The 14,705-nt window shown below is 45.9% G+C and overlaps 1 protein-coding gene across 2 annotated transcripts in view; it reads right to left on the bottom strand.

Annotated features, from left to right (window-relative positions):
• The window catches only part of LOC147642069 (putative sphingolipid transporter spinster homolog 2), a 39,814-nt gene that overhangs the window by 3,614 nt on the left and 21,495 nt on the right, over positions 1-14,705 (bottom strand). For both annotated transcript variants that reach the window (XM_086802562.1, XM_086802552.1), the window contains exons 4-5: positions 12,576-12,680; positions 74-149 (exon numbers count right to left, since the gene is read on the bottom strand). In XM_086802562.1, coding sequence (XP_086658688.1) covers positions 74-149; positions 12,576-12,680 — 181 coding nt within the window. The remainder of the gene's footprint in view (positions 1-73; positions 150-12,575; positions 12,681-14,705) is intronic.

A 14,705-nucleotide genomic window follows, 5' to 3' on the forward strand; every position in this document is an offset into this window, starting at 1 on the left:
GCTAAAGAAACTAACAGTTGCATCAGAAACTCCAGGACAAGCATCTCAATGAGCAGAAAGACCTAAAAACAACCTTGCCATGTGGAGCATTGTCAACAATGAATGGAGACGCCAAACTGATGAAGGATGCTTCTCCCACACCTACCAACCTACAGGAAAACCATCTCAAGAATGTTACCTAAGACACTCACATTAGAGTTTGACAAAAAGATATATAGCTGCAAGAGTGTACATATGAAGCAACCACATGAAAATATCTACAACAGCTCTCTCTCTCTCTCTCTCTCTCTCAATGGACACATGTAACTCTCATGAGTCATGAGAGCTTTGAAGTTAGTTTCTTTTTGATCCCACATGCACTTTTCTTTAACCGATACCCCGAAGTGGATTGTAACCAAAGATGTATTCTGATCTGTCCTATAGGTCAGCTTTGGCCTCGACAGGACGTTAATATATCTTTCTTTCTTTCTTTCTCTCTCTCTCAATGGACACTAGGCATGGTCTATTAAAGTGCCTGGTGATCCATCTTTAATCTAAATTCCCTCCCATAAAGTAAAGGTTTCCAATGCCTGAGTGTTGTGATCACCCCCAATAGCTCCTTGTTATACACTAAATAGTTTTTTTGGCAACATTCAACTTCCGGCTATAATAAGCCACTGGGCTGCCATCTTGTTGTAAAACAACTCAAATAGCAAGATTACTAGTGTCATAATAACCTCGAACGGGTCATCCCATGATACCAGTTTAAGAATCGGTGCTTCAGAGGCCACCTTCTTCAATGCATAAAATGCCTCAAGAGCCTTGCCCATCAAGGACACTTTCTAGTGACGCGTCTTCACTCCTTTGAGCATATCTGTGAGAGGTGCCACAAGGTTGGAAAACTTGTCCAATCGTTGTGTTGTAGGCTTTGAAAAAACCCACAAATGACATGATTCCTGAGCAGTCTTTGAAATTTCCCAATCCAGTATAGCTTGCACCTTTTCAAGGTCAAGGCGAATACCGGAAGCATTGATAATATATCCCAAGTAATGGACTTCTAATAGTCCAAATGCGCTCTTCTTCTCATTGATGTAGAGCCCATTGTCTCGCAAAAGTTGCAAGAGTTTCAGGTTGTGGATGCATGTGATGTTGCATCTTCAGGTGGTGGTGTCACTTCAGCACCCTTGCCACCTACACAAGAACAACTCAAGTGGGATGCAAAGGATGCTCAAGCTCATGCATTGATTGCCCTCTCTTGCAAGAGGCAAGTTATACCACATATCCGTTAATGCACTTCTGCAAAAGGTGCATGGGATGTACTTGCTTCGTTGTATCAGGTTCACAATGAGGCTTGTGTGGCCTATCTTCGAAAGAAGATTGATACTGAGCATATGGATGAGAGTGATTCTATGGACAGATCTCTCACCCGCATCAAGGATCTCAAGGGGCAGCTCATCAACATTGATGAGATCATTCCAGATAGTTCACTTGTATCTAGTGTACTTCAAGGGTTGTTAGTCCTACCAAGGATTTGCCACCACTCTTCGTCTACTCATGAAGGGTAATCCAAATTTGTACACCTGCGAGACGAGTTAGTGACTCTCTTACTGCAGGAAGAGCAGTCTCAATCAAACAGATCTACTATATTTTCTGCGGATCAAGCATTTCAGTGCCTTTGATCGCCATAAAGGTAAATCTGGGGCTTCATCCAGTGGTAAGCCTAAGGACAAACCACCAGTCCATTCAAATTCTACCTCCTCCAAGGAGAGTGACACCAAGAAGAAGAAGAGATGCAACTATTGCAATAAGCCTAGTCATCTTATTGATGAGTGCAGAAAGAGGATTGAGAGTGAGAAGAAGAAGCAACAGCACGTCTTGGCTACTACAGTGGACACTAAGGAAGAGGCAAACTTTGCCCATGAGGGATATGCATTGGTTGTCACATGCAGTTTGCCTGCTTCTTGTATGTCTATTTCAGCTGGTGATTGGTACTTTGACAGTGGTGCTTCCAAGCACATCACTTCATGCAGATCACTATTTGCTACATTGCAATATTCTCCTTCAGGTGGCATAGTCATGTGTGCCAATGATGCCTCTTATGCCATTAAAGGCATCGGCAATGTGGAGCTAACAGCTTGTAATGGAGACAGTTTTACTCTCTGTGACACTTTATATGTGCCAGGAATTAAGAAGAATCTTATCTCTGTGTTCAGCTCTTACATTATCTGGGTTTAAAGTTCAATTCTTAGACCATTGTTGCTCAGTGTATGACAAAAGAGACATATTCTCTTGCACTTTCTGGGACATTGGGCAGTGGGTTGTATAAGCTTGATATGTATGACAGGAGTACACACTCTCATGATGCTATGGTTGCTTCCACTTCACATGTGTTGAGTGACATGTGTTGGTCACTTGAATTTCCCATCTCTTGTACGCTTGTAGAAGCAAAATATGGTGCATGAGCTTCCTCCTATGTAAGTTCCAATCAAGCATGTATGTGAGGGATGCATTCTTGGAAAGATGCACAGGAATTCCTTTCCTACAATATGAGGGCTGTCCGCCCATTACAGCTCATTCATAGTGATCTTTGTGGCCCTATGAGTGCTCCATCTTTTGGAGGACATCTGTATTTCATTACTTTCATTGACAATTACACTCGTTTCTGTTGGGTGTATGGTTTGAAGTGAAGTCAGGTGCATTTGCATCTTTCAAAGATTTCCATCCCATGGCTGAAAATGCTTGTGGACACAAGCTTGTCACATTTCGTGCAGATCGAGGGGGGGAATATTTGTCAAATGAGTTCACATCTTACATGCAGTTACATGGTATTTCCCATTAGTGTACTACCCCCTGTACTCCTCAATAAAATGGAGTTGCAGAGAGACGTAATCGTGCACTTATGGAGATGGCACGTTGCATGCTCATGAGCAAGGATCTACCTAGTAAGTTTTGGCTTGAAGCGGTTATGTGTGCAAATTATGTGCTTAACCGTTGCCCCATCAAAGCCTTGAAATCTATGACTGCCTATGAGGCATGGAATGGCAGGATTCCAATGGTGACTCATATGAGAGTCTTTGGGTGTTTGGCATATGTGCATGTGCCCACACAACAAAGACATAAACTTGATGTAGAGGCAATCAAATGCATTTTTGTTGGCTATAGCAGTGACAGCAAGGGATACCGACTCTATGTGCCTGCTACAGGTAAGATCATTGTATCTAGGGATGTCATCTTTGATGAGTATGCATCTCAGCCCCTTCTTTCATCACAAAACAGCCATCAATTGGGCCAGATGATGCATTTAATACATTGTTGCCTTTATTCAATTCAAATGTGGATAATGCAGAGCCAGTTTCAGCTCATTTACAACCACCTATGCTTGCTGAAAATCAGCAAAATCAGCAGCCAAATTTGCCCCAAATTGATCCTGAAATGCCTCAAATTGATCACAATATGTTGGGAGATGTGCAAATACTAGGAAGTCAAAGATTGTTCCTAGATGGCTGGTTGAGACTTTGCGTGATAGCAAATGGTCTTCTTTTATGCCAAGTCGTACACGTGTTGCCTCTCACCATGCACATTTAGTACACATACAGCTCTTGTTGCCACCGCATGTAATGAGGAGCCTCTTTCTCATGTTGATGCATTGGAGGATGACAATTGGGTTGCAGCCATGCAGTTGGAGTTAGACTCTATTGACAGGAACGGTACATGGGAGTTATGTGACTTGCCTCCTGGCAAGCGTGCCATTGGCACAAAATGGGTCTTCAAGCTGAAGCGTAAGCTTCATGGTTCTGTTGATTGCCATAAGGCTAGATTGGTTGCCAAAGGGTATGCCCAGCGTGAGGGCATTGACTACGAGGAGACTTTTGCTCCCACTTCACGTATGACCACCATACGTACAATTATAGCATTGGCTGCACAAAGAGGATGGCATGTACATCAATTGGATGTCAAAACCGCCTTCTTGAATGGTGATTTACAGGAGGAAGTGTATGTATCTCAGCCTCCTAGCTCTGTTCAAAAGGGTACAGAACACAAGGTATGCTGCTTACATAAAGCACTATATGGCCTGAAGCAGGCTCCTTGTGCTTGGTACCAAAAGAATTGAACATAAGCCATATGCGTAATCTTACATGCAAGCGCCACATAGATAGCTTCCACAATAAGCAAGTTATGATCATGCGAGCCTTTGACACATTTCGGATAATCCGAAACATGTGCTGCTCCCAGTCAACGTCTGGGGTGAACTTGTGAAACCACTGGATCCCTAAGATAATGTCTGCACCTACAAGAGTGGAAACCATGAAATCACGCACAAATTCTAGGCCCTGGATAACTAATTTAGTACGACGAGATTCAAACGTGATGCTCGTTGTCATGCATGTGCTAAATCTCTCCACTTTCTTATCTACCAACGTCAACGAGAAATAAGCTCGTTGAGCGGCTTGTTCCGTGACCACATCCTCTATACTCCCGCTGTCAAACAGGACGACGACTCTCTGGCCCACCTATAGATGTAGCCAAATGTCTTGAGCAATTCATACTCGTGGTCATGGTTGTAGCATGCAGTAGGTTGATTGTCGTAACACGCAACAAAGCCTTTTTTTATATACCCGTGAGTTTGTGCAATTCCACTTAGAGAGAGAATAGAAGAGAGAGAGAGAGAAAGCAGATAGGAGTCGACACAATATTGGGTCCCAATTTACCCACTAAAGCTCCCCCCCCCCCCCCCCCAAGCAAGAGTATTTGCTTATATTTCTTTGGAGAACCTACAATGAAAATGAATGATGACTGAGGACTGCCAAACGCAAGGATGATGTAGACCAAACTCCAGGCTGATCCAGATGCTATCCAAGCTCCGTTGAATTGCTCTTCAATGACCACTATGCAATCCCAAAATTGAGGGATGCACATATGCTAGCTGAATGCTGAAGATGCTCTTCGTGGAAGACTTAGGGATGTTGCTGAACTTTGCTGATGATGAATGATTAAATGAGGAATAAAGCGCTGCTTTTATATGTTTATTTGCTGCTGGTCGGTGGGCTACATGCTGTCGGCCTGTTTTTATGGACAAATAATATCCTATTTGCTAGCATTTAATGTTGCACATGATATTAAAATCTGCCAATTAATGTTGGCCGATTGGTGCTACGTGATGGCCGACTACTGCCTGTGGGCCTCTAGTGCTGGCCAATTGTGATAGGGGGCACCTTTGGGCTGTCAACTGGCTGCCTTTGCCCTCTATGGCCAAAGCATTGCCCTTATGGGCTGGCCTTTGGCTAGCCCATAGACCTATCAATACATCTACATGCAACTACTACAAGACCTAAGCTAGGGAATTGACAATCTACATGCCCTGACTGATGAATTCTCCAAGTGGGTAAGAAGACTAACAATTTACATGCCCTGACAATCTACATGCCCTGACTGATGAATTCTCCAAGTGGGTAAGAAGACTGACACATGCATATTCTCTATGGCTGTGGAGACTGACCTCCGTAGCTCGTGCTTGACATGTCCCGGACTAGGGCTCACAACGGGGCCACGGCATACGACAAAATATTCCTAAAAAGGTAAATCCTACTGATAAATGTTGCATTGGTGTAGAGCCAGTGTGTCACATAGCACTCCAATGCAGGATGCATGTAACATTATTTATCTTTTTAATGATAGGAAAGGGTACAAAGCTGTGAAAGGAGAGTTTTGGACAATGCTTGCCCACTTGCTTCAGTCTTTGCTTCATAATCCTGAGATATACCTAGTCCCCTTCTTTGAAGTTGACATCTCTTCTTGATTTGTTGGCTTGCCTGGTGTATGCTTCATGTGTTCTAGCAAGGTGCTCTTTGGCAAACTCAATGATCTCTGAAAATGTTTCGTTTCCCGTGTACTGTTGATACCACGATGAACTCCAACAAGAGTGTCATGAGCATCATGGAGAAGTGCTTGTCGCTTTTCCCTGAGAATGCACAGCCAGTTCTTGTAAAATAACCAACCATCATGAATGGTGTAGTGACCCAGTTCTAACTACAGGACCAATCTAAATTGAGTCCCGAATTCCAACGAATTGCCTTTTCAACCGAGAACATCGGCAACGAGGTTATTTGAGCCAGGGATGTATTCAATCATACCTCCAAACTGTTGGAAGATTTGACTCCATCTAGCTTGTTTGTCACTCCATTGGACACTAAGCATGGTTTGTAACCATTTCAGTGCCTAGTGATCTGTCTTAACAATAAACTCTCTTCCATAAAGGAAGTGTTTCCAATATTTAAGTGCTTTTATTTCCCCCAATAGCTCTTTGTCATACACAGAATAATTCTTTTCTCCACCATTTAATTTCCGGCTATAATAAGCCGTTGGGTGCCCTTCCTATTGGAGGACAACTCCTATGGCTAAATTGTTGGCATCGGTTACCTCGAAAGGATCATCCCATGAAGCCGATTTGAGAACCGGAGACTCAGAGGCCACCTTTTTCATTGCATGAAATGCCTCCAGTGCTTTGCCCATAACGGACACCTTCTGTCGACGCGTCTTCACGCCCTTAGCAGATTTGTCAGAGGTGCTGTTAAGGTAAAAAAATTTGTCCATATGGGTACTGTATGCTTGGTAGAGATCCACAAAAGAGAGGATCTCTTGCACATTCTTGTGAACATCCCATTCGAGAATTGCCCTTACCTTTGGTCAAGGCTAATCCCATCTGCAGTGATAACATATCCCAAGTAATGGATTTCTTCTACTCCAAATTCACTCTTCTTTGCATTAATGTAGAGCGCATTGTCTCGCAAAAGTTACAAGATCTTGTCAACATCCTGCACATGCTACTCTGCAGTTGCAAAAAAAATGAGTATATCATCTAAAAAGATAAACACAGACTTTCCTATGAGCTCCACAAATACCCAAGACATCATCTTGTTAAACATCGCAAGTGCATTGGTAAGACATCACCACAAACTGGTAATGGCCACGTTCAATCCTGAAGGCTGTTTTTGGAATGTCAACCGTAAAGATCCGAACTTGATGATAGCCACTTCTGAGATCCATCTTCGAAAAGACCTTTGCACCGTTCAGTCGCTCAAGGATACACTCCATCCTAGGCATTGGGAACCTATTCTTCACTGTGAGCTTGTTAAGAGCCATCTAGTCCACGCATAATCGTGCACACTTGTCTTTCTTCTGCACAAACAAGATAGGTACAGCAAAGGGCGAGGATGACGGCCGGATAAATCCAACGCGGAGTAGCTCGGAAAGTTGTTGCTCCAGTTTGCTCTCCAGTGCCTTAGAAAGGCGATAGGAGAACTTACAGTGTGGTTCTGTCTCGAGGACCATCTCAATGCAATGATCCTGAGGATGACTGGGTGGGAGCTGCGGTGGAAGATCATCCTTTAGCATGATGTCCTGAAACTGTGCTAGGAGACATTCCAACTTTAGCTTTAATGGGGTTACTGAGACTAAACAGCAGACTGCTAGTGAGTGACGGACATATATTAATGCACATTCGGCTCCTTTTTTGATAGCTCGTTGGGCCTGGATGTGTGAGATTAGGGGAATACCTGGAATGCTCCTATCCCCACAAATTAGGATAGGCTCAAGAACGCCATCAACAATCTTGAAAGTATCCTGCCTCCAATTAGGAATGGGTGCATACTCCCTAAACCACTGAATGCGGAGAATCATATCACACCCCAAAAGAGGTGAGACAATGAAATATCGTTGAAATGTGGCCTTTTGAACCATGAATGAGAATTGTTGAGCTTTATGAGAGATGGATGCGTGAAGACCCAGTGTGAACCCGTCGATCTCCAGATGATGGGATACAAGTGTACAACTCATCTTTTTAGCCAACTGAGGAGAAATGGCATCCTCAAAGCTGCCCATATCAAAGAGAACAATAAATTGTTGTCCCTTTGCTGTGCCATAAGCATGAATGAGGGCTTTCTTTTGCTCCTCAACCTCGCCCTCCTGCTCATCGTCAAATACCAATGTGGGTAGCATTTAAGGCAAGCAAGAGTTGGATTGCATTGGTGGCCGATGCGAGAGGTGTAGTTGTAGCTGTTGCAGTGGCTACTGTGGAGGCAAAGGCTTTGGCGGCTTGCGCAGCCTACCACTTGGTACAATCTTTCTTACCATGCCCCATGGTGTGGCAGAAGAAACATGTGGTCTCCCCCTTATACCGCATTTGCTCTTCTAGTTGGAGATATCCACCAGTGATGCCCTCCTTGGCCTTTTCCTCAAGTGTTTTCTTAGGCACGAAGGTTTTATCCTTCTTGCCTCCTAACGTGCTATGGGATTCTTTCTTACTATCTTTGCTATTCTGAGCCCTCTTCCCCCCCTGAGATGGTGACTGTTGGGTTGTGGATGATTGTTGTTGGGGTTTGGAGCTAGTCTGGGGTTGCTCGAACTTTACCCGTTCAGCATCATTTCCTGATTCTGAGCAAGAGTGAGAACCCTGTCATACGACTGTGGCTCAAAATTATGTACAATAAACCTAATGTTAGTATCCAGACCTCTAATGAATTGTTTCAATTTATCCTCCTCGGATATACCTAACTGTTGTACTGACGTGATTACTTTATCAGAGGAAGTAAGCATGGGCGACCCATTTTGGGAGAGCTTGTAGAACTCATCCTCAAGGTTGGTCATGTACTGTGGAGAGAGAAACCTTTCCTTTAGGTCGGACACAAAGGTGTCCCATATATACTATGGAGCCCCTATGAACGGGTCTACATGTAGACTCGACCAATGCTGCCACCAAGTGACCGCTTCCCCGGAAAGGTGAGGTGCTGCCAGGTGGACTCGATCTTGTGGATCTGAAAGCTTAGCCAATGGAAAATAAATCTACCAATTAATGCTGGCCGACTATAGTACTATCCACGACTTGCTACTACTGCTGTATTTTGCTAGCCGACTCAACATATGATGGCCGACTGGTGGTAGGTGATGGTCGACTACTACCTCTAGGCCTCCAATGCTAGCCGACTGTGATAGGGGGCACATGTAGGCTGCCAACTAGCTGCCTATGCCCTCTATGGCCAAAGTATTGCCCTTATGGGCTGGCCTTTGGCTAGCCCATAGACCTATCAATGCATCTACATGCAACTGCTACAAGACCTAAGCTAGGGAACTAACATTCTACATGCCCTAACTGATGAATTCTCCAAGTGGGCAAAAGGACTGACACATGCAAACTCTCTATGGCTGTGGACACTAACCTACGTAGCTCTTGCCTAACATGTCCCGGACTAGGGCTTACAATGGGGCCATGGCATACGACAAAATATTCCTAAAAAGGTAAATCCTGCTAATAAATGTTGCACTGATGTAGAGCCAGTGTATCACATAGCACTCTAGTGCAGGGTCTATATGACAATGGTTGCCCTTCTCCTTATCTTTGAGCTCTCGGCTGACAATGGCGCCAACCGTAGGAGTGGGAGCTAGAGGACTAGCGACCTCGGGGGTCAGTGTGGCAGGCTGGCTCACCACCACAAAAGCTGTCGAGGCCGAGGTGGTGGTCTGGGTAGGGGTCTTCTTAGGGCATGCCTTAGAAGTATGTCATTTTGTATGACCAAAGAACCATCGCCCCCCTTCCTTATATTATTCATGCTCTTCGGGACTGAGCTTACCACCATAGAGTGGGAGTTGGAGGACTAGCGACAACCTAGGGGTCAATGTGGGGGTGGCTCACCACAAAAGCTATCAAGGACGAGGTGGTGGTCTGAGCAAGGATCTTCTTAGGGCATGCCTTAGAAGTATGTCCTTTTGTATGACAAGAAGCATCGCCCCCCCTCCTTATATTGTTCATGCTCTTCGGGACTGAGCTTATCACCCGTCTTGTCAACCACAACCTTTTGGTCTAGAGTAAGGCGAGGTTCATTGTTCGAGTTCTTGGAGCCAGAGGCTCCTAGGGTAGACCCTGACTGGATCTGGTTCTAGCGCTTGCCATTGGTAGTAGCTGCCTTGGCTACTCCTAACAGAGAGGTCTTTGGTTTTCCATTATTGTATTTCATCGACACTTTGCGCAAGCGATAGTGGCCGATCAAAAGTCTGTGGTTCAAACATGCACACATCCCACTAGATTTGCGTGTATAAGCCATAGAGGAATTGACCTCGTTTGTCCTTCTTTGATTTTTGCAATTGTAAAGCTAGGTGAGTGACTTTATTTGCAAGCTGGAGGACTGGTTGCGCATTCTGGTGCAGTCCCCGATACTCATCCTCGAGTCGATCAAGATAATGAGGCAGTAGAAAACAATGAGGCGGAAGAAACCGCTTCTTGAGGTCCGTGACAAATTGGTCCCACTCGTAAACAGCAACGCCATAATTGGAATTTGCCTACGCCGAATAAGTCCACCAAGAGATGGCTTCCCCTTCGTCGATGTGACTTCCTACCAGCAACAAAAAGAGGTCTAACTGATGAATCCAAGAATACAAAGTTGTGGGGTCGAGTTTGCCATTATACTTACTAAAAAACAACCTTTCATGAAGGTGAATCGAATAACTAGCGGGTATTGTCCTTGCATCGAGAGCTATAAGCACAGTACCCACCGCTTACTAAAAAACCACCTTTTATGAAGGTGAGGTATCACTCGTGCTCCACGTGCCATCATTGTTCCTCCTCTGCGGCAACGCGGGCTGCCGCCTGTGTTCGAAGCTCTACCTCCCATACCTATGAATCATGTAGCGCACAGGACTGCTGTGTTAACTCTGCAAGGGAGATAGCCGAAGCAAGGTTATGGAAAGGGGTCTAGGAAGGGATCTCGGTGTGACAGCAGAGGAGGGGAAAAGAGGGGGGGGGGGGGGGCGGAGGGGGGATTGGTATCGAGGTGCCATAAAGAGGTATCTGTTTCTCCAAGGTCTATATAGAAGCCGTGGTTATGGAAAGGGGTCTAGGAAGGGATCTCGGTGATGACGGCGGAGGAGGGGAAAAGGGGAGGGGGGGGGGTTGTTTGGCCGTGGATGGGTATTGAGGTGTCATGAAGAGGTATATGTTTCTCCAAGGCCTATATAGAAGTAGTGAACGACCGCGTCTTCCCCTAGTTGCACTATGATGCACATAAATTTCTAAAACATGGCATTTGTATCACCACTGATGACTTGGCTTCGTCGTCAAAGAAAAAGTTTCTGCAGGGGTCTGGTGTTCTCTCTCATCATTGGAATTCGCCATAGTGGGAGTGGTCAATTTTTTTCCTAACCGTAATAAAACAATCCACTATGTGTGTGGGAGACATTCCCAATCGCTTCCGTAGGGTATAAACCAACCATCCTTCGAGGGACAGGCGTCACACCGGAATGGGAGTGTAGCCAACATCTGAAAACCAACCACATAAGCGGAACAAAAAATCTCTTTTTTCTTGGCTGTGAATCTCTTCACCAAAAGGCAAAGCTCTGATACCACTATAGCATGCGGAAGCTTACAGACAAGATTATTCTTAGATAATGAATATTCAACACCTTGGTTCTTGAAGATTTGCACAATGTAGCAGAGATGGGAGTGCAAGAGAGGGGGAGAGAGAAGGAGAACAAAGACAAAGTACACCCGATTGGGTCCCAAATACTCTCTGAAGATACAAAGTATCTGGCTTGCTCTAAACTTCATAAGGCATGCTGTTATACACACATTCATGGACCACTGGTGTATTTGGTCCACCTTGAATGTAAATCTGCAGCCTGTAGTAACCTGACTCTTGACCTTCAAGTTCACCTTGCTTAGACTTCCCTTGGCTGTCCTTGCCCTTGGAGCACTTCAGCACTTAATTAAGAGATGGTGAAAACCCTTGAGAAGCCTTGGCTTTTATAGGCACATCTGGCTGCTGGTCGGTTTGCTACAAGGGAGTCAGCCAGCAGACTATTGCTCCACGACTTGTTTTCATATGCACCAAAGGAGGCGCCTTTTCATATGTGGCCACCCAAGTGCTAGCCACCCGTGGTATGGCTCCACAAGGGCTGGCTGATTGCTGTGAAGGCCCTCTAAGGGCTGGCCGACTGAGCTACAGCCCTCTTTGGCTGGCCACCTTGCTGCCCAGGCATTGGAGGCCTGGCTGACAGCATGCCCAGCCCTTCATAGGCTGTTGGGCTTGGCCATGGGGCCTCTTTGGCCCCTAGGGTGGCCCTCAAGGCTACCCTACAAGTAGGTAAGGGCATTGAGGGGTGGCCCACAGGGCTGCCCCTTTGCCCACCGGCCCACGTACCCAAAAGGTATGCCATAAGACATCTAATCCTACGACCGATGTCCCAGGCACAGCCTCGGACACCTCTACATCATTCCTGAGGGTGACTCACTATACAGACTGCTCTACGTGCGGGACTTGCACACCTGACCAAGACCATGTACGGGACTTGTACACCTAACTATGGACGCTTAGAGTGGAACCTTGGCTGACTCGTCCCAAACTGGGGCTCACAAGGGACTAGTTACCACTCGAGGTCCTGCACTTGCTATATAGATATGTCCACATGGCATCCAAGTGCGGGATACACGTGATAGTTTGCATCCAACAGTGCTCAGAACTCAAGCAAACTGTAATTTCACTAAGAAAAGCCTCATGCAAACACACACACACACACACACACAACAGAAAACCAAATGAATTATTACTTACATGCGAGCAACTGTAATTGACCAGAAGTCGAAAGAAAAGCCACACATTGCTGTTGCAAATGTCCACACAGATAAGCCCACTCCCATGAGCTTGAAAGAGTTGTGTCTGCACGCATTTCCATAGAGAATAAAATTACAATTACAATCACCACAAGCCAGCACATTATGAGGGAATACATTCATGTGGCTTCATCCTTGTCATGTCCATCAACCGAATCCAAGCGATAAGGTCATTCTATCATTGACTACTGAACTAACAATGATACTTGCAAAAAAGCACATGGTTACATATTAGATTATTCATGGTTACGTAACCCATCACTTATTGTACCCTATACATGGCATAGTAGGATCTATATTTTTCATCTTGTATAATCTCAGAGTCTAAGATCTTAGCTTTCAGTTTTCAGTTTTAGTTTACTGTTGCTTTTTCTTATTTCATCCATGACGAGATTTCATCGACGCACTCACGCTCTGTTCTGGCTGCGCATAGGCACTCTGCTCTGTGCGTGCGGCGCGCGGCCTTCCACCTGCCTTTCCTCACCCACCCGCGCGCATAGGTGCTCTGCTCTATGGGCACTGCACGCGGACTTCTAGCTACATTTTCCCACCCACCCTTGCTCAAGCCCCCAAGGAAGCAACATAATCCCCCCCCCCCCCCCCCCCCCCCCCGCGGCACGTGCAAGGAAGCGACATAATCTTCCCGCATAGCCCTCTAGACGAGATTACGAGAGGATTGGCAAGTGTACTACATGCATCCGCCTCATATGTGTTTCCCTGCACTATGATCCCCCCCAGCGACCCCCCACCCCCACCCCAAGCGGCCCCCCCGCAGCACTGCCCCACAGAACAGTTGGTATGATGATGAGTGTCGTGAGACACGGGCATAGCTACAGCGTGAGATTGCCATTGGGACTCACACACATAGATAGGCCAAGATGAGGAAGAAACAAGCCTACCTAGGTAAGTAGAGGAGGAGATCTACCAACTCTTCCTGGGGAAGGATAGCAAGAGGGCATGGAAGATGTTTCAGGAGAGACAGCCTGGTACTCTGATTATTGCACCGGAGGCATGGCATGCTTATGCTAGAGAGCTATATGATGCACCAAGACAGCCCTCCACCCCCCCTCGACTGGGAGCTAGACCGGCTAGCAACACCTTTTTTTACTAAGCGGATGGTGCTAGATGCGATAGACAGGTTACAAAATGGAAAGGCACACGATCATTAAGGGCTAGTTGAAGAGCATTTCTCATATGCGCATGATACTTTGGCTCCACTGATTGTACATGTGTTTAATCGTGCCATTTGTGAGGGTTTCCCGGCAAGCTGGACAGAGCATACCATTGTACCACTATGTAAGAGTGGGAACCCCATGGTACCAGGCAACTACAGGACGCTCATGATTGGTCATTACTTGGCCAAACTATATGGCTCTATATTGGAGTCTGAGCTGAGCCGTTGTGCAGAGAGGCATGGTCATTGGGCACAAGGAGAGGCCGGCTTCAGGAGAGGATTTACTACCTTGGATCACATACTAACACTTCGGGCACTTATTGAAGAGGGCAGGGCACAAAAGAGAAGGATATACTGCTGCTTTGTGGACTTCCGCAAAGCCTTCGATACCGTACCACGTGCCAGGCTTATGCACAGATTGCATGACATTGAGGTACATGAGGATATGCACTGGGGGATATATGCTTTGTATGAGTCTGTGAGACAGGCAGAGCCGAGCTCCAAGCGGACTATCTGATATGGTGACCAGCACGATAGGAGTGAAGCAGGGATCCCCGCTATCACCCACCCTCTCTAGACTGCACATTGATGTGGTCTCCGATTATGTAGACAGATTGGGAGGCCCAGGGGCATGCCTGGCAGGGGTGTTGATACCCATCTTGTTATATGCTGATGATATTGTTCTAATCTCAAACTCTCCGGAGGGATTACAGAGACATCTAGATGCATTACAAGCATTCTGTGCGGATAGAGATCTGACAGTGAACCTTGGGAAAACCAAGGTCATGGTGTTTAACACCACACAGGCATGGGTGACGAGATCAGAGCCTCGGTTCACTTTCCGAGGGGAGCCGGTTGAGTACGTCAGGTCATATGTCTATTTGGGAGTTACTTTCA

The sequence above is a fragment of the Cibotium barometz genome, chromosome 1, assembly GCF_041138505.1.
Source record: "Cibotium barometz isolate CiBa-2024 chromosome 1, ASM4113850v1, whole genome shotgun sequence".
Taxonomy (NCBI): Eukaryota; Viridiplantae; Streptophyta; class Polypodiopsida; order Cyatheales; family Cibotiaceae; genus Cibotium; species Cibotium barometz.